The sequence below is a fragment of the Camelus ferus genome, chromosome 25 (genome assembly GCF_009834535.1).
Source record: "Camelus ferus isolate YT-003-E chromosome 25, BCGSAC_Cfer_1.0, whole genome shotgun sequence".
Classification (NCBI taxonomy): Eukaryota; Metazoa; Chordata; class Mammalia; order Artiodactyla; family Camelidae; genus Camelus; species Camelus ferus.
Window position 1 is genome coordinate 15,785,755 of NC_045720.1, and position 19,929 is coordinate 15,805,683.

General features: G+C 37.7%; 1 protein-coding gene across 3 annotated transcripts in view; it reads right to left on the reverse strand.

The window, feature by feature from the left end:
- Positions 1-19,929, reverse strand: part of COL14A1 (collagen type XIV alpha 1 chain) — a 184,338-nt gene that overhangs the window by 113,775 nt on the left and 50,634 nt on the right. For 2 of the 3 annotated variants that reach the window (XM_014560692.2, XM_014560695.2), the window contains exons 11-19: positions 19,186-19,315; positions 17,551-17,696; positions 14,587-14,716; positions 12,438-12,577; positions 6,247-6,373; positions 4,372-4,511; positions 3,762-3,894; positions 2,355-2,414; positions 584-735 (exon numbers count right to left, since the gene is read on the reverse strand). In XM_014560692.2, the coding sequence (XP_014416178.1) occupies positions 584-735; positions 2,355-2,414; positions 3,762-3,894; positions 4,372-4,511; positions 6,247-6,373; positions 12,438-12,577; positions 14,587-14,716; positions 17,551-17,696; positions 19,186-19,315 (1,158 nt within the window). The remainder of the gene's footprint in view (positions 1-583; positions 736-2,354; positions 2,415-3,761; positions 3,895-4,371; positions 4,512-6,246; positions 6,374-12,437; positions 12,578-14,586; positions 14,717-17,550; positions 17,697-19,185; positions 19,316-19,929) is intronic. The other variant, XM_014560694.2, reaches the window with a different exon arrangement.

Consider the following 19,929-nt stretch of genomic DNA (forward strand, 5'->3'; position numbering starts at 1 on the left):
TACATTAGAAGTGACTATCAATCTGCCCAAAGAGAATCAATGTCAGTGAAAAATACAACTATTTGTTAATGGATGGCATCTTATCAGGAACACTTCAACTATGTAAAGAAAACCTTTGAGTTATGCTTTGCTTAAAAACTTTTAATCAGATTCCCAAGGGCAAAAAAGTTACATATATATGTATAAATATATATATAAAGTTTATATATTAAAAATTTATGTATCAAAAATTTCTCTCTATATATGTATATACACACACATACAGAGACAAGTGTATAAATTGTATATAACCCAGTTTTTGTGCTCTAGCAGGTTGTCAAGGAAGCAGAAGGAACACAGGAAAGAAGGTTTAGAAACATTATCAATTTAAAGCAGGTTGTATGTGGAGCAAGTTAAGTTCTGGAGATAGAAAAGTCATCAAGAAACCAGTCATTAAGTTTGGATTAAGCAAAAACATTAGTTTCCAGAGACGGTGAGTCACCAAGAAATGAGCAAGGAAGCTGGCATTAATCTCTGGAAATAGCCCCGTTAGCCTGGTTAGTCAGGGAACCGCGGAGTTTCTAGTCAGCTGATTTATACAGACCGTTCCTACCACTTCTTCCGCAGGGTCCCCTTGAGCAGTCAGGTAGGTCACCCTGAACTGCTGTACACTGCCGTCTGAAATGTCCCATTTTACCCGCAGGCTAGAAGTGGTTTCATCATCTATAACCAGGTTTCTGATTCCTGTGCGGAAAACTGGAATAAACACAACCAAGGATTTAAAGAATTTTTCATCCATCATATTCCAAAATGAGCTACAGAGGTGATTCGTGGACATGGCAAATGGTACATTTAGTATATCTCTAACATGTAGACCCACATGAAGCAACAACTCAGTTTTAGTGGTTAATGGGGAGCCATGACACCTACTGGTAACAAACAAAAATGGGTTTAAGAGATGCTTTCAAGGTAAGATCACGAACCCTTTGGAACTACCAGGTTTGTATATACACTAGTGGGGGGAACTGGGGAGCAGCCATTGGACTAGGAAGCCAGAAGGGGAGCAAAAAGCGGAACATGATCGTGAGGACTTCACGTGAGGGCTGAGTTGGAGAAATGGGTGTGAGGGGCCAGATGTGGTCAGCCTCAGCGTGCAATCCAGCATCCCACATCCATCCACTCACCTGCTCCCCCATTTCTGTTTTAACAAATCTGCCACCATTACTGCTGTCTCTACCTATTACCTCCCACCATGACAGCCTCTGTCCATTCAGCCCACGCGATGTTATCCTTTCTCTGGTATCTGTCCACACTCCTTCACCCGTGTTCTCTGACACACTCCTTATCTCCCAAGGTGACTGCTCTCTCATTTGTCTCATTTTTCCTTCTCTGTCTCGTGCTAACTTCCTTTCATTTGGTCCATCACCACCGACTTTTTCTTCTCTTCATTCATTCATTCATTCATTCAGCAAACATTCATTGAGCTTTTCCTATATGTCCAACTATGTCAGGCCTTTAAGGTATATAATGGTTAACACTCGACAAAAGTAATTAAAGGGTCACAGAGGAGGCAGGAGAGTGACATGTACCAGGGAAAACTGGGTGAGCGTACCGGGCTGTGGGAACAGAATGCACTATCTTTACAAGGCAGGAGGATATGAGGAAAGCATAAAAAATATGGCTGAGTCCAGGAAGGGAAGCAGACCCAATCAGAAAGCATCTTGGATGCGATGATAAAGAGATTTGGGGGGCGGCACAAAGAAGGGCTCAGTAAAGGTTAACTGAAGAATGAATGAATCGATGAATAAGTAATGGAGGGCCATGGAACGGTTTTAGGTTGGGAAATAAATGATGTCATTAAACTTCTTTTACCTAGTTGACTCTGACAACTAGTTGGGAGGTATATGACAATGGAGGGGAAAGTTAAGCTGAGAGAGAAAACAGTTGCTGTAGGAAGACCAATAAGCCAGCCAGGTCTCAGTTCCCCACAGAAATGTGAGTTACTCATAGAAATGCAAAGAATTCACGATATGAACAATTGAGTAATTCTCAACAGAGCAATAGGAGAACTCACTGAGATCAACAGTAGGGCAGAGACTCCTAGGGCTGGCTATGCTAACATCCTCTGGGAGATTGAATGGGAATCCAAAACAAAGACGAAAAATGTAGAGAGACAGAACAGTGAGATTAGTAGACTAAAAGACTAGATAGATTAGATAGATCAGAAGATGCTGAGAGGTTCTAAGAGGAGTGAAATTTGAACCGGCATGTCCTGTTCCTAATTAGTAATATAAATTAAATAAAACTGGGATAACATAACTTGTTGTTTAAATCAAACTTTTCTTACAGGTAAATGGGTTTCTATTTATCCTTACCTGATGTCACAGGTCTTGTAGGTGCTATAGTTGTAGCTGGTTCCGTCCAAACATCGTCAACTAAAAAAAAATTCATAACTTTAAAATTCTGTAATGAAATTAACTCTATACATTGGTGTAGAGCATTCTATAGTTTTCAAAGAAAAGTCCGTCTATATTATCTCACTTGTTTCTCACAACGTCCTTGACTGTGGTTGCAGGAAAGAAGAAGTGAGGTGTAAGGCAGGCATGATATCCATTCCACAGGTAAGAAAAGTGAAACCCAAAGAAGTTAGTTTCTAATCACAGATCCCAACCTTCATATAAACATTTGTATTACATCTATAAAATTATGAAACCTCCCAGTTTGAAATGGGGCGATGAAAGGATATTAAACAGTGCTGTAGATCCAGGAGTGAACGGGCTACCAAACAGGACCCCTAAGAAAGACAATAAGACATGTGTTTACTATTTCTTTTATCCTCCCTGGGCAGCCAGTGGATGGAGTGGCTGTGTGCTGCTCTGCTCAGATCCCTTCTTCAGGGTCAACACACTCATCCGCCAGCTTCTGGAGTACTGGCTGCCAAGGGCCCAGAGCTCTGGGAATTGTCTTGCCTGTGGCTGCAGACTGTCAGGGGATGGCCTTCCTCCAATGACCGTGGATGTAGGGATACAAAGCCTGGCCCCTTTGACTCAATCTGGGACAACACAAAAGGGTCATCCCAGGTCCAGAATTCCTAACAGAATTAGCCGAGGGCTCAGTTTTTGCTTCTCCCTGTGCCCTATCCTGCCCTCCTTGTTTTCTTACAGATGCATCTCCCAACTACACCCTTCAGTAAACCTTCTGGATGCAATTTTCTATTTCAGAATCTGATTCCAGGAAACCCAATCAAAGACAATTGAATATGTGGTTAATACCTCATATTTAAAAAATGAAGGGATGAATGAATCAGCAAGTGAATTTTGTACAACGTTCTTGGAACCAAGATGAACTTGGGAAATTCCAGAAACTTTTGGACATTTTGCCCTACACTTAATGGTTTGCTCATTTATTCATTTATAAGTTGTTTCATCCATCCATCCATCCAACTATCCATTTATACATCCATCCATCCATCCATCCATCCATTCAATAAATATTCATTGCACAGTTAAAACATCCCAAATGCTGTGCTAGGTGTTGGGGTAACACGGTTAGCAAGTCAGGTACGGTCCCTGCCTTTAGGTGATAATAGACCACGAGTCTAAGATGTCCACATATTGGTTTCATTAAAGGTAAAATGTATGAAGAATACTGAGGACAAAGAGAAACTGAAGCCTCTGTAGCCAGGAATAAGGGTGATGGGCAGGGAACCTGGTAGGGTGAAGAGGGTGTCAGAATGAATGATAGGAGCTTATGAAGTCCATGTTGGCCCAATCAAGACTTACGTGTGGTCCCAACAGCAGTCACCACCTCACTCTCGCTTCCATCATCCAGTACAGCCAACAGTGAAACTTCATATTCAGTGCCAGGTTCCAGACCTTCAATAACATATGAGTCTTGATCTTCACTTAGGACAACCTGAAAAGTATTCAGTGCTTAGTAACCGAGTTTACTTGAATAACAGAAAAGAAAGTTAAGAAAAAAATAATACAAAGGAAAAATGCTATCCCAAGTGTAAGCAAGAAACAGCTAAGCATAAAGAACTCCAGGGCTATTGAATTCAACCTTAAAGTCAAACCAGAGACTTTCTTCCTTTCCATTCCTTCAGCAAATAAAAGATTAATATTACAAAAGTGGCATTTTGAAGTTTTATTAAAGGTCACTCACAAAAATCAAAGAATCTGAAAATACATAACATATATAACTAAAGCCCTAGTGAAAATGCATTTTAATCTTAGAAAAACCATGTGATGTGACATTTATAAAACTCCACGCAAAATATTAATTACTTCTGGGATTCCCAATCTATTTTAAAGCAAAGGCCAATTTGAGTGCAGCCCTGAGCATTCACTTCCAGATAAAATGCTCTGGATTATTCAGTCTCAGACAACTCACCTCTTCAGTATTCCCACCATAGACTGGAATCCACATCAACTTGTGTTGCCCTTCATCAGCCGAGAGGGGATGCCAGGACACTCTAAAACTGTCTGTCGTCACCTCATCAATTTCCAAGTATTGCTGGGCTGGCACTTCCTCTGTAAGCCGAGGAAGGAGATCTTGTTAGGGAATTGAGAAGGTAGGAAAACCGTAATTCAAGCTGTTCCCTGGGAGCCATAGAGAGAGAAGACCCTGGGGAGCCTCTTGCTTTAGGAAAATGGGGTTGATCAGTCCAGTGTGGGCTTAAGATTTCGGTTTCCAGCATTTATCCACAGTATAAATTAGGAAGACCAGGGACACAGCAGAATTTTACAGTTTTCCAGTAATTCACAGAACTCTTAGATTCTGTTTGGCCCTTTTCATTAACTATAAAAAATAAGAGTGCCATATTCGTTATTTTATAAAGATACTGTTTTCCAAGTTTTAAAAATTATTATAAATTTTTTATTTGTTTGTTTGTTTCTATTCTTATTTTTTATTGAAGTATAGTCGATTTATAATGTTAGTTTCAGGTGTACAACAAAGCGATTCAGTTATACTTATACATACAGACATAAATTTTTTTCAGTTTCTTTTCCATTACAGCTCATTACAAGAAATTGAATATAGTTCCCTGTGCTATACAGTAGGTCCTTGTTGTTTATCCGTTCCACACATAGTATTGTGTATTTGGTAATCCCAAACTCCTAATCTATCCTCCCCCCACCCCCGTCCCCTGCTGGTAACCACAGTTTGTTTTCTATGTCTGTTTTCCAACTATTTTGAAGAAATTAACAAAAAGATGCCCTAGAGGCCTGAGAAATGCCACTTTTGGTTTTATTCAGTTTCGTGTCTAAATCCCTTCCCCAGTAATAAGTTAAATCCCAGAGAAGTCTGTTCATCCTTTTCATCATGTACATATGGTTGCCATCAGAAGTGAAATATAATTTATCAGACCTTCTACTATTTCATTGTTTCCACACTTCTGGGATGTACAACAGAGACCATAACATCTAATTACAACCAAAATGAACTGTCAGTCATTGATTTTTATATTATTGGAAATCAAAGATCTTAACACTCTTTGACAGGACACCATGAGAATTCCAACTAGAATTAGCCCTCAGGAGATTTTGGGAAATTACTGATCTGTGAACATTACTTCTCAGTCCAGTTTATTTCTCATCCTTCTCCAAATTATCCTCTCATCTTTTCAATAGAGCACTCAGTTTGTTTCCAAGCGCAATTAATGATAGGTCCAGAAAGGAAACAATAGAATTGTTGCAAGAAGCAAAGAAAAGTTCTATTTATTGAGTGACTACAGGGTATATATGGAAAAGAAACACAATGCATTCATGCTTTATTTTTCATTTTAATATGTGAGATATCCCTTATTGTATTAAAGTTGCAAGCTGCATGAAAATACATTATTGGCTACAGATTGATATATTCGGTTAAATTGCATGAAACTGTCCTTTTCATATATCAAAAGCTGTTGGATAGCTATAATTTTGGAATTGTACAGCTTAATATATACACAGGAATGGAAGAAATGTGAAAATCTTATGTCAATAAAATGAAAGAAAGGGTATGAGATTAGCAGGAGAACAGGGCACACTCTTACTTAACTGAGACCTTTGAATTTAGATGGTCCCACTTCTCTTTCCCTTGCTATGATAGAAAATAATTAGCCAGTAGGCATTCTAGTCACCTAACTGTTCATTTGGTAATAATAGTATAAAATAAATAAAAATTGAAGTGCAACCTTTCAAACTCACAATTGAAGAAGTTGCTCTAGCTTTCGGTTTCCAGATAGTTACTCTCGGAAACTTTTCAAACCAGAATGAGGCTTACCTGTGGTAAAAATCCCAGTCAGAGGCTCGGACTGCCCTTCATCATAGATGGAGAAAATGGCAACAGTATACTCCGTGAGGGGCGTCAAGCCCTTCAGAGGGAATGTAGTGACAGGATCGACTTCAACCTGCAACAGAGAGAAGTCATAATAGCTAAATCAGATACTCTCTAAAGACGGGAAACAAAAATCATCTTACTGTCTGCAGTTCACTTGGCTGACAGCAGAGCTGTAAGTCCTGCAAAACAAATACCAAGTTATAAAGCCACCTATATAGTCACATTTCTAATCTTACCTTCTTAAATAGAAAACCTATTAGTTCATTCTCAGGAGACTGTTGCAACCAATATTATTTCCATTCATTAAAGGTATAGAAAGTGAAGTACACACAATTAGCATTCTAATATAAATAAATGTAGTGTTTCAGCCTGATCTGCTGGAGGTAGTGGGTCATATGCAGCAACCCCTCTAAGAGTTGTATAGATGAGCAACCCTACAGGGGAAGGTGAACACAGTTGTTGTGTTATTTCGGTTGTTCAATGAGTCAATGTGTTTTAATTGGTAAGTTTCACATAAAAAGAGAAATCCCTGGTCAGCCACACCAAACTTCTGTCCATGTCTTTCCCACCTCAGGGCCTTTGCACATGCAATTCATAATGTCTGGGACACTATTTCCCTAGCTCTTTTCAAAAAATTAGGCCTTTGCCATCTGTCAGAGGGATTCATCTTTCCATCTGTCTCAGCAGGGTGATTCTCTAACACTGCCCTTGTTTGTTTTCTCCCTTGGGCCAATTGCAGCCTGAAATTGTTTTATTTCCAATATAGGAGATGTCTATTATTTCCTGCATAGAGTATAAGCCCCTTGAGGGCAGGACCTTGGTTAGCTTCTTTACTACTGTATGTTGAACTACATATTTTGTTGGCCAAATAGAATAAGTAAATGAAAACTGGGATGGAGGCACCAAAGATCCTTACAAGAGATAAGAAACAGCTCATCTGAACAAAGAACGAATCCAGAAACCATATACATCTCGAAAGAATTAGCTGCAGGTCAAAAAAACAAAACAAAACAAAAAAACACCCAAAAACTAAAAGACTGCCGATCTGGGGGAGGAGCTTCCTTTTTTTGCTTTTGGAACCCTGAGCTACTCCACTCTAGAGGGCCAGCCAACCCCAGCCTTTTCAGCCACCCCAGACGTGGGAGTGTAGATGTCCTGGAAGTTCCAATCCAGTCAAGCTTCCAGATGAACGCAAGAGTCACCTTGGCTGACACCACATGGAGCAGAGACAAGCTGACCCTGCAAGGCCTGCCCAAGTTACATCATCATGGGCTGTTATGTTAAGCCAGGGTATTGGCTATATAGCAACAGAAAACTGAAAATATGTATTATCTTTTTCAGAATCTAAACCTGATAATACGATGGGTCATTCTTAGCATTTGATGTTTACTCTGGTCTGGGAGTTAATTGCATGCTTACCTGCATTTGTGGCACTTAATCCTTGCCACAGCCTTATAAGGTAGCTAATTATTACCCATAATTGGAAGATGGGAAAAATGAGACTCCAAAAAGTTAAGGAACTTGCCCAAGGGAAAACCAGCTAGCTCCTAGGACTTAAACACAAGTGTTTCATACTCTAAATTCCATGTTTGTAAATACTATTTACATCATGGCTTCATTATTTAAATCCACTGAAAAGACAAATCCAGACTTGAAATACGAGTTCAAGATGTTCTTCTAAACTATACTTACCTATTGCTTTCTGCCGTTTTGCATTGTAATGGCTAGGATTTACTGAGCACTTACAACATGTCAGAGACCTTACATTCATTGTCTTATTTAGCCTCCTCATCCCCCACCAAACACTAGGTATTTTTAATGATGATTTTATGAATGAGGAACAAACCGGAGGCCTAAAGGCCTTAATTAACTTTCTTGGAGCCATAAAGCTATTAAATGGAATGGATAGTTAGGCCCTGATCTTTTAACGTCAAATCAGTGACAAATGGGAATTTGGTGAAGATATCAAACGTACACAAAAGCAGTTAAAATCAAATTTTCCTAGGTACACTAAGAGACAAAGAGGGAAAAATTGTGTATATACACACACAGTTTTCACCTTTTATATATATGTATGTGGATATATATAAAAGCATATTATGTAAAAGTATATGTCTTTTCAACAGACATATATCTATCCATTGAAGAGATCTAGTTTATTTGTTTAAAGCATTTTATTTGATGCTGAACAGACTGTATTTTATGCATTTAATTATTTTATTTTATAAAATGAAAACTTTTAGGTATCATTTATTTTTATTTGCTATCATATTATGTTTCAGACTAAGTTCTGGAACTGATGTTATCGGTAGGACTTTTAAGATGTAGGAGAAGAATTTGGGAAAATGATAACAAATGACCATGATCTCACTGCTATGCAACTATCTTTGAGCAAAGGTTTTCAAATAGTCTGGCTAAATCTTCACTTTAGGCTGACTAATTCTAGGAGGGATGAAGAAAGAGTCCCTGATAAGAAATGAAGGACTTGGACTCTGCTCTGGGCTCTGTTGTCGAGTCACTGCTCTTGGAAACTGGACTTGCCTCTCAGAGTCTAAAAACTGTGGCCTTTCATTTACAAAATTCAGACTGGCAGCACTTTAGTTCTCCATCATGTTTGCACATTTCCCCAAATCCTTTCACAGTACATGGTATCTGAGATGGCTTCTGTTCTCAGTGTCACAGGTCAGGCTTTGGCAGCATTTTTTCTATAAAAATTGCAAAAGGTGTTCTTTGTAAAAATCTCAGAGGCTGGCTCAGGATAAGCACTCAGCGTGTGTTACCTGCCGCCATCATCATCATCATCATCATCATCATCATCACCACCATCATCATGATTACCAACATCACCATCATCATCACCATCGTCACCACCATCATCACCATCATCACCACCACCATCATCACCATCATCACCACCACCATCATCTCATCACCATCATCACCATCAACATCATCATCACCATCATCATCACCATCATCAACACTGACATTTGTTTCAGTGCTCTGTTTTATTTTTCTTCTTTGGTATCTCCAAAAAAGTTGAGGAGAGGGGTAACGCAGAAAAGACACAGAAGGAGGAAGAGGAAGTGAAGGAGGGAAATATAAATTGAGTTGAAAACAAAGCTTTTACAATCGATTACATGTTATGTACTAAGGAGATTTTAGTTGAGACATTTCAAAGTTCAATCCAGAATGTTCTGGGAATTTCCTAAGAACCTAATTGCATCATTAGCTATAAATAGAACCTTAAATTAAGAAAAGTAAACCAAATATGGTAGAAATATTCACCCTTAAAATCATATATTCCAAAATTAGGTAAGGTAATATTTAACTTGGACAAGACACTTGTCCAGCAAATTTTAGTCTCAATTGCATGGTTAAAAATTGAGAATTAAGAGCACACACACCAGTCAAAATAGAAATGTTACAAAATCCATGCATTGTTTATGCATTTTACTCAAATAAAATATTCTCAGATTTTCCTAGTCTATTTACTCATATTTTAAATTCAATATTACCAAAGTTTACTAATTTCCCAGCACATTATAAATTATAAATAGCAAGTGCCAAAGACATCCCCAAGATTGAAAAACACTTCAAAAAAGCACATATATTTCTCAACAAATATATTAGTCTGGGGTCATTCTTTATAAAGGCAAGTAACATAAAATGCCATGAGAGGCCAGAACAGCTATAATTTTTTTAATGGATATTAACTAGACCTACTGTGATCATTTTACAATGTATACACATATTGAATCATTATGTTGTATACCTAAAAGTAACATATTATACATATAATAAAATATATACATAGTATAAAATACATACAATAATATATTATACATATAATGTTATATGCCAATTATACCTCAATAAAATATATGAATTACATTTATATAACTCACATATACATATATAATAAGACAGTTTATTTTTTAGGAAACTGTATTTTTTATTGTATGATTCTATTTATTTATCTACTTTTATTGAGCTATAGTTAATTTGCGATGTGATAGTTTTGGGTGTACAGCAAACTGATTCAGTTACACAGATACATATTCTATATACTTTTCTAGATTCTTTTCCATTATAGGCTATTTCAGGATATTGAATATAGTCCCTGTGCTATACAGTAGGTCCTTGCTGGTTATCTATTTTACATATAGCAGTGTGTATACATTAATCTCAAACTCCTAATCTATCCCTCTCCCGCCAACCCCTTTCCCTATTGGTAACTGTAGTTTGTTTTCTGTGTCTGTGAGTTTATTTCTGGTTTGTGAATAAGTTAACTTGTATCTTTTTTTTTTTTTTTTAGATTCCACATATAAGTGATATCATATGATACTTATATGACAGTTTATTTTTGTTTCATGAAAAATTATTGCCAAAGAAGAATGCTCTGCAGTGAACAAATACTTATTGGTAAATACAGTTATGTTACTTTGGATGCTCCATGAGTCAACATTTTTAAACTTCACATAAAAATAGAGATCTCTGGTCACATTATCAAGGGTAACAAGATCTGGTAGCCCCTGCCTAGATTTCTGTGCAACAACAGTCTTCAGAGCTGACGCTGGTTGTATCCTGGATGAACACATATGCATTCCCCAGCACATCAGTGCCCGCCGTGCCCTGGCATCCCTGTCACTATCACCTGTTGTTCATTGTCACTTATGATCAGTCTTGAACTGCTGTCTTTCTTTCAGTAAAGAATTTCTCCTACACACATGTCCCAAAAATGGGAATACAAAATATAGCTTAAGGTAGCCTCATGTTTCAAGAAAAACAGGTGAGAGTGTATTTCTTTGCAGGTGTGACAATTTCTGCACACTTAATGGCACTTCACTCACTTATATTATCTGCTTGATCTACTGAATTTGCAACTCTTGGGAAAGTAATTTATTTATCACTGATAACAAAGAGACATTGATAGCTCAGAGCTTTTGGTTTCAATCTTTTTACTGTTCTTCAAAAGCAAAGCAACTAATCCAAAGGGTTCCAGCTTCAAGATTTATGAAAATTTAATGAAAGATGTTGAACACTATTTCTGTACTGTTAACAAATGTGCAGTTATTGTCCATTCACTACTCAAGGTCCCATATGAGGGCACATTCTCGAAAATATTGCTTGAGTTGAATTAATTATAAAAGTTTGTCTTCTGCACATGAAAATAATTGCTTTATTTGGTTAGAAAATAGAAATGATGTAATCCAACATATTTGCCTTGTTGTCTTAGCTTCTTGGACCAAGATAAGAAAAATAAAATAAAAATAACTTTGCTATCTAGCCTGCTAAAGTACATCTCCAAGGAAAGAATTTCTGAAGATTATTAGTCACCGAGTGCAAAATACTGTAACTTCATGGGTTTCAATAAGTTCCATTATTTGAAAGTATCTTCCTATACAAAATTTGAATTATTCAGTTTTCAATTTAAGCTTATCAAACTAGGGTCCTTCAGATGCCAGTTTACTAAAAAGCAGAGGGATTAAACTGGAAATCACTGATATTTCTAGCTTACTACTTCTATGAAGATACACACTTCTCAATCCCCATTCACTGCGGCCATCTGTATTTTCCAGAGATGGCTGTGCCAACTTCTATCTCCCATCCCATGTGCTTGCCACCATAAGTGGGTGCTGTGTTTTTTTTCCCAACTTGAATCCAAGCAGGGATTTGTGATACCTCCTACCATTAGAGTGTGGTGGATTCTGTGACTTCTGAGCTTCCACTCAGCTTCTCTCTGTGTTTCTCTTTTCTACATGTCTGGGGACTTCTAAGCCAACATGTAAAAACTCCAGCTCCCCTAAAACTGCCATGCCAGAGGATCATGTGAAGAATCTACTTAGAGATGCAGAGAGCTGCTCCATCTCCCAGCTGGTCCAGTCTTGCCAGACCAGGCACCAGACATATGAATACGGAAATCGTGATGACACCAGCTCCAGCCATCCTCTGGCTACAATCTCATGAGTGATTCCCAAGCCAGAAATACACATCCTGACCCACAGAAATGGAAGAGAAAATAAACAACTGGTACTGTTTTAAGCCACAATGTTTTGGGATGATCAGTTACACAGCCATAAAACACTAATACCCAACCACCAGAAAAATAGACATTGTGTTCCACAGCTTACCTCATTGATTTCAGTCCCATCTGCGTTGTTATATACAATTCGATAACCATTGATTCTACTGGAAGCTGGATCCCAGGCTAAGCGAGCACTGTTAGAGCCAACGTTGGAGATTCTCAGGTTTCTTGGTGGACTTAAGGGCACTTCGCAATAAGTGGAGTAAAAAATAAATAGAATTTTAAATAACATACATATAAACAGAAACTAAAAAAAACACAGCATCTTTGACATCTGAACTACTTACATATGAAAAATTTCACACAGATAATAACTTATAACAAAGAACATTAACAAATTAACAAAGAAAAAAAGTTTTCCTTCTACAGAATGAATGGTAGCAATATCTTACACATACCTGGAATAAATCAAGTTTAAGTAAATTTTCTGTGCCTTTCTTCTTTAGTCAATACTATTATTACAGGCTGATATAAATAAAAAATCTAATGGATCAAAAACCAGGACATCTGAGGTGGGGAGGGTATAGCTCAGTGGTAGAGCATGAGCTTGGCATGCATGAGGTCCTGGTTTCAATCCCCAGTACCTCCATAGATAGATAGATAGATAGATAGATAGATAGATAGATAGATAGATAAGATAGATAGATAGATAGATAGATAGATAGATAGATAGATAGATAGATAGATAGATAGACAGACAGACAGACAGACAGATAAATAGATAAATAGATGAGATAGATAGATAGATAGATAGATAGATAGATAGATAGATAGATAGATGCAATTACCTCATCCCCCACCCCCTCCAAAAAACCCCAGGACACCCGAAATTAAATCTCAGCTATTGCATTCAACTATCATATAATTCTGGCAGAGTCATTCTACTCTGATACACAATTTCCCACGTGTAAAATCATGTCCCATCTGCCATCTCCACTTGAGTATCCAGTAGGCATTTCCAGCTTATCACGTCCAAAACTGAACCACTGACTCCTGCCGCCTCTCTCCATCTCCTCCCTCAGTCTTTCCTTTCTGAGTAAATGAAAACCCTATTCTTCCCATGGCTCAGGCCAAAACCTTGATCCTCTAAGATGTAGGTTTTTGAACATGTGTCCTGTTCTCAGCGAGGCTGTCCATGATCGCCTTACGTAAAACAGTCCTTCCACATTAGTGCTACTTATCCCTCTTCCCTGATTTATCTTTTTACTGCACATTTTTTGGTCTATTGTCTCTCTTTTTCAATATATTGTAATCTCAGGGGACTACGGAATTTGGTTTCATTTTGTTTCCATCTTTATCCCCAATATAGCAAGTTCTCAATAAACATTTCTAGAATCAATGAGTAAAGGTCTTGCCCTGGATAAATCCCAATGGCTTCATGAGACTAGGTAAAAATAAACACTTTGCTGAGACTTTAAACATATTTAAAGAGGTGATGGCATTTCTGCAGATTACTGACTATCAATTCCATAGCTTTCCACACTTCTTCAAGGACCCCTGAGTCCTTGTAAAGTTTGTTAAAAATCTTTTAGAGTTTGGTGAGCTTTCACAGGTTTATAGCAAAAACAATTGTTAATATTTACTGCACGCTTTCAAGATGTAACACGTTATCTCATTAAACCCTTACATTAGATGGCAGGGATAGAATTACAACTAGCCCCATTATATAATCATGAAACTGAGGTCACTTAGCCAAGGTCACAGTTAGCAGGAGCAGAAGAGCTGTTAGAGTTCAATCCAGGCAATTGGTCAATTGATTTGAGAGCCTGTGCTGATAGAACCAGCAACAACCTAGGAGATAAATCCTGACAGTTATCAGCTGTCTCCACAAAGCATGATGCTTCCTCACCCAAAGGCTAATTCTTTCATTAATTCAATACGTCCTAACTATATGGCAATAAAGAGTGTAAAGGACTCAGTGACTCTCAATACTGAAGGGGCTAGAGAGTAAGTGTAGGAGAAAGAAAAGAAAATGCCAGAGTAGCATTTTCTCTATATCATACTTTTAAATAAAGTATATAAATATATATATAAAAGAAATACATTTCCTTCCCCTAAATAAAATACACAGTGTCTTACATTACAATTAGCTCTTAAGAGGTTGTTTCAACCTAAACCAGTGTTTCTAATTCGGAATTCCCACGTTTACTTGGGCTTTTATTACAGCGTTTCATCTAGATGACTGAACTGCTCACATGTTGTTTCTTGTCCTGTAACGGGATCGCTGGCCTCTTCTCCAAACATAGCGTAAACTGTGACTGTGTATTCCGTGTTGGGCAACAACCCACTCAGTTCAATATCTGTGTGGGTCTCTCCAATTTTCATCTGAAAAGAACACAGGTTATCAGACCGTTTGCCAGTGTCTATTATTCACGCTGATTAGAGGGGAACTGAATAAAGGTGAGATTTCATGGAATAAGACTGTCTCCTCACAGCCCCCTTCATCAAACTGGCCTCAAGTTGTTTCATCATCTCATGTTGTTTTATATTAGAGACAGATGCTCTGAAACCATATAAAACTGAACGTACTGTGCATGCTCTTTTAGGAGAACTCCTTACATCTGGACAAGTGGCAGCTGTATCCAGAGGATACAGTGTCAAATATTCGGTCCCCAGGAGAGCGGGGGTGGAACTGAATCAGAAATGTTTCTCTAGGAGGAGTGTAAGCTCCAGACCAGCGTGCGGGGGCTGGATGCCAAGTGGGCAGCTTTCACCAAATGGCTGATTCTCACCAGTCCTCTGACTGGATGCTGAGTTTTTACATCAAGCCCGGTTGTTGCCCCATTCAACACAGGGGCCTGTCTACTTGGACTGCAAATCCCTTTCAGGATTCAGGAGAGATCAACCTACCTTGATGCCCAAATCGGCAACCTGCTTTTTGACTTTGGGATGATTTTTCTGACCCTTGGAGTCGGTCAAACCAGCCAACATTCTCAGTTGTCTGACAACTGAGTGACAACTGCACGACAGGGATGGTTTTATCTTTGTTTTGGAAAGAAGGAAAATCTCTCTGTAGACTGTCTCCAGTCACACAATTGCCAGCGTTATGGTCAAATGAAAATTTCTGATCTTGAAATATCTCAGTGTATATAATATAAATGTAGAGGAAATAACTTAATATATCCTGACACACCCACCACTCAAATTTAATAAATATCAACATTTTGTCATATTGACTTCAGATCTTATTTTAAAAAGAACTAACATAGTCAGGTAAAACACAAATTCTTTCTCACTCTTTCTGTTCACTACCTGTACCCTGATGTTGAGGTGTATCTCATTGATCCATTTTTTCTTCTCCATACATATGTATATATCTATAAATAATATATGGTTCATATGTTTAACAATGTGCATAAATGGGACCATATCAATGTAATATTTTTACAATTTTTCCCCTGATAATATTATGTTTTAAGACTTATTCATGTTGATACACAGAGGCCGAGTTGACATTATTTAGTGCCCTTATGATATTCTTTTATATAAATATGCTGCTATTGTCCATTCTTCTATTGATGAACACAGCATTTGTTTGCAGTAATTTATTCTGACCAAGTGCTGCACTGAAAAGTCCTTGAAGAATGTTTCCCTATGGTATATATCTAAAAAACTGTATATATCTTTAACTTGATGACATATTTCAAATTATTCTCCACGGCAGCTGTACCAATTGACATCCTAGTTTGCATGAGTGATTCTGGGTTCCCACATGCTCACTAACACACAATATTATCAGACTTCAAAAATTCTGCCAATTTATTGGGTGTGAACAGGTATTTCCGTCTTTTTTATTTTTTTCCTTCCTGGTGAATCTGAGTGTCTTTTCAGCATCATTTTAAAGTTTTCCTTCCACCAAAATAATTCCAATTAACATTAAATCCAAATGGGCAAAAGCTGTCTAAACTTTGGAAATAAAAGAACACGTCACCAATATTCTGTTCTTGACATTAGATTCACCGTATGCTTGTTCTTGGCTCTAAAGATTTCTGTCACCAGAGGCAGGTTTTAGACAACGCTGAAGAATGGAATTCTGAACGTCCTCTTTTATCCACTCCCCTGGTCAAGGCACTCCCAACAAGCACAGACATTTCCTCTCTATTTCTTGAATATCCGTATTACAGTAATCGTTCCCCGTAAGTTAAAAATGAGAACTAAAATAAGTGATTCGAAAGTCAAAGATTCATCATTTAAATCGGAATAAATGCATAAAATCCACATCAATGAGATATATTCATCTACCTCTCAGATTAGTAAAACAAATTTTTCTAAGTCAATGTACATAGGGTCATTACAGTCATTTGTGAACTGCATATAGCAGTATAAATTATATAAAATTTCTCTAGAATAATGTGGTAATACCTGGTATAAGGCTTAATAATTTGCATACTCTTTGAAAAAAGAAACTTTATTCTAGAAATTTATCCTAAGGAAATAATCAGACGACCATGCAAGCTTATATGTTGAGAACGGTCTCAAAGCCTATTTAGACAGCAAATTATCTAAATGTCCCATAACATGATATTAATTGAACACGGCCTAGTACAAACCAACAACAGAATACTATAAAGCTATTTAAAATAACTATACAAAACACTATTTAATGGTATGGAAAGATATTCACAATAAACCAAATGAAAACTACAAAACCATTCCCACTGGTTGTGTTAAAAATGCATTAAAAAGACCACTAACTGGAAAAAAAAAAGGGATGGTTAGTTGTGAGGTTAATACGTATATTTCTCTAAAATATGTGAGCATTTTAAATTATTCCTCATCAAGTTTTAAATCAGCAAATCTCAAAACAACCAAAATATCCCTTAATGACATATTGGTCATTAAAGTTTCTTATGCTAAAACTAAGTTTTCTAACTCTCTTTAAAAAGAAAAAAAAAAAAAAAACTAAACATTCGTCATCTAAGTCACTGTATTTTTATCCACAGAATAAATTTTGAGTATCTGGTATTCTTAAAAGAAAAAAGACTACTAACTAAATGTTGACAGTGGCTACTTCCAAGTGTTGGGATTACAAGTGTTTTATTTGCCTTTTGCTAATATGACTTTTCTAGACTTAATACATGACATTTTTGTAGTAAAAACAAAAAACTATGTTAAGGAAGTCAAAGATTCTGGGACTCTGATACGCAGCAAGTGGTTACCTCTTTTTCATCCCCAGCCAGACCTTCCGTGAGAGGAGCATAAAGGATCAGGTACCCGGACGCCCCAGCCACTGCATTCCATCTTGCTCTCAGACTGTTCTCAGTCACATCGTACAGTTCAAGGTCGGAAACTATAGGTAAAGAAACTGCAAGAGAAGATTTTTTAAAAATAGTCAGTCACTTAGTGTGCTTGCTTATTTCAAGGTATCTGTATGTTAAGATCTGTTAAGTAAACATGTTTTTCAGATAATTTTCATCCTTGTATCTGTTCACATAGCCATGTAAGCTCCTTTGAGGAGGGTCAACATCCTGAATGTTTAAAAGCAGGAATGACATCTGGTTTCTCATATCTTATTACAGTGACAGGCACATTTCTTTGGGAGCCATTCGAGAGCAGGGAGTCTCTTCTGATCATCATTTCATGGCCATTACCAAGCACAGTGTCTGACATGCAAGCAGCCAACAAAAACAGTTGTTGGGTCACTTAATAAATGACAGAATAAATGAGTTGCTGGATGAGCAAATGCATGAATGAATAAATACTCACTGAACGCATTCAACCAAAGACAGTCAGGGAACAAGACTAAGTCAGGAGCAATAGGGTTTGAATAAAATGGAGTTAATAAAGAAATAAGATTGGCCACATTTGAGAGACAGAGATAAAGGGCTTAAAAATAAACTGCAAGTTCCTGGCTTAAACAATGGTGATAAAATCTATGAAACTTTGTTTTTAAATATACTTCCAGGATCTGCTTGCTTTTCCAACCACAATGCCATGTTCAGGACTTTGCTTACACGTGCAGCCTCGGTCACACTCATACTGGACTGCCTGTAGCACTTCATCAGGCTAGTTCATTTGCATATCCTTGGTTTGCATTTTCTGCCTTGCTAGACTAAAACTTCCTTAAGGGCAGAGATTGTCACTAAAATGTTTCTGCAAAGCAGGAGTATTGACCCTTGCCTTACAAATTGCTTTCAGGGATAAACCCAATGTGTTGGACATGAAGCCTGATTATCATAATACCTGGCACTTTCTTCTTGTTGTTTACATCACTTCTGTTCTATCAGAGGCAATGTGTTTAGACCAACTTTGCATAGTGCCTCGCGTGTAACGGGAACTCAGTTAATGTCCAAAATAACTAAATGAGTGAGTGATCAAGTTTCTTAAGATTATCTTCTCCCAGGATTCTCTGAATGTGTGTGTGTGTGTGTGTGTGTGTGTGTGTGCGTGTGATCATGATCTTGCTGAGATAAGGGATTACTAGTGTTCAGAAGCTTGTTTTAATTATAATGATGCTCATAATGAAAATAGATGTAACATACTTTCCTGATACTCTACTGGGCAGGAGAGCTATGGAGGTCCTTCTCTATTTCTACTGACAAATTCAAGCCCAGTGCTTAGTATATAATAGGCATAAGCTAAATATTTATTTATCAGATGAATAAATGCATTTTGCATCCTTCATCACTAAGGCTTCTCTCTCCTAAACATACCACAGTTTTATAATAGCCCTTCCAATATGTAGCACCGGCCAACAACAGATACAGCAGGAACCAGTGCTGCATACAGAGTGACAACTAAGTCCCCTGCACAGTGCTATGCAGAGTCAGAAGTGGGTAGAATTCAATACATACGTGTGGTTTCGGTTCCCCGCAGGCCTTCACTAGCAGTGTGAGCGTATATTGCAAAGACTGCTATCTGATATTCAGTTAAAGACATCAGGTTCTTCAACACCGTGGAGGACACGCTTCCATCCACCACCACCTGTTTAAAGAACGAATCGAGGAATGAGAGGACGGAGTAGCTCACCTACAGAAATGAAGTCAAAAAGCAAAACTATCTCTAGCAAGAATCTTTCATTAAGTATTTTCCTATTTGCACCACATCTTCTTTTCCACGGTGGCAGTCAATTGTCCCTGAATCCTCACATGAAGTGACCTTCTATGGAATATGTCCAAAAGTCCCTTATTCATTCACATCTAATGGGAACTGTGTCATTCTTAGGCTAACTGTCATCCTCATCACATCTACTTAGTACCAGCTGGCATGTGATATTTTTCCATGGGGCTCTGGGAGGAATTTAAAAGGTTTATTAGTCATGAAAAATACAGAACTATTGGAAGCACTCTGATTTTTTTTTAAGCAAATGATTTAAAACTCCCATGATCTACTTCACTAACTTGATCTGGCAATAGGTGTCCTCTACTGGGATGGTCAACCCATGAGAAAGGCCAGCCACAGACGACTTATTATGGCTTCTCCATTGCGCTAATCTCCACAAATGTCTGAGAAATCCCAAACCCCAGAAGACCATGTAAACACATTATTTGGAACACACAGACTTCCTTAAGGCAGAAAGTTCAGACCCTCTCCCAAAG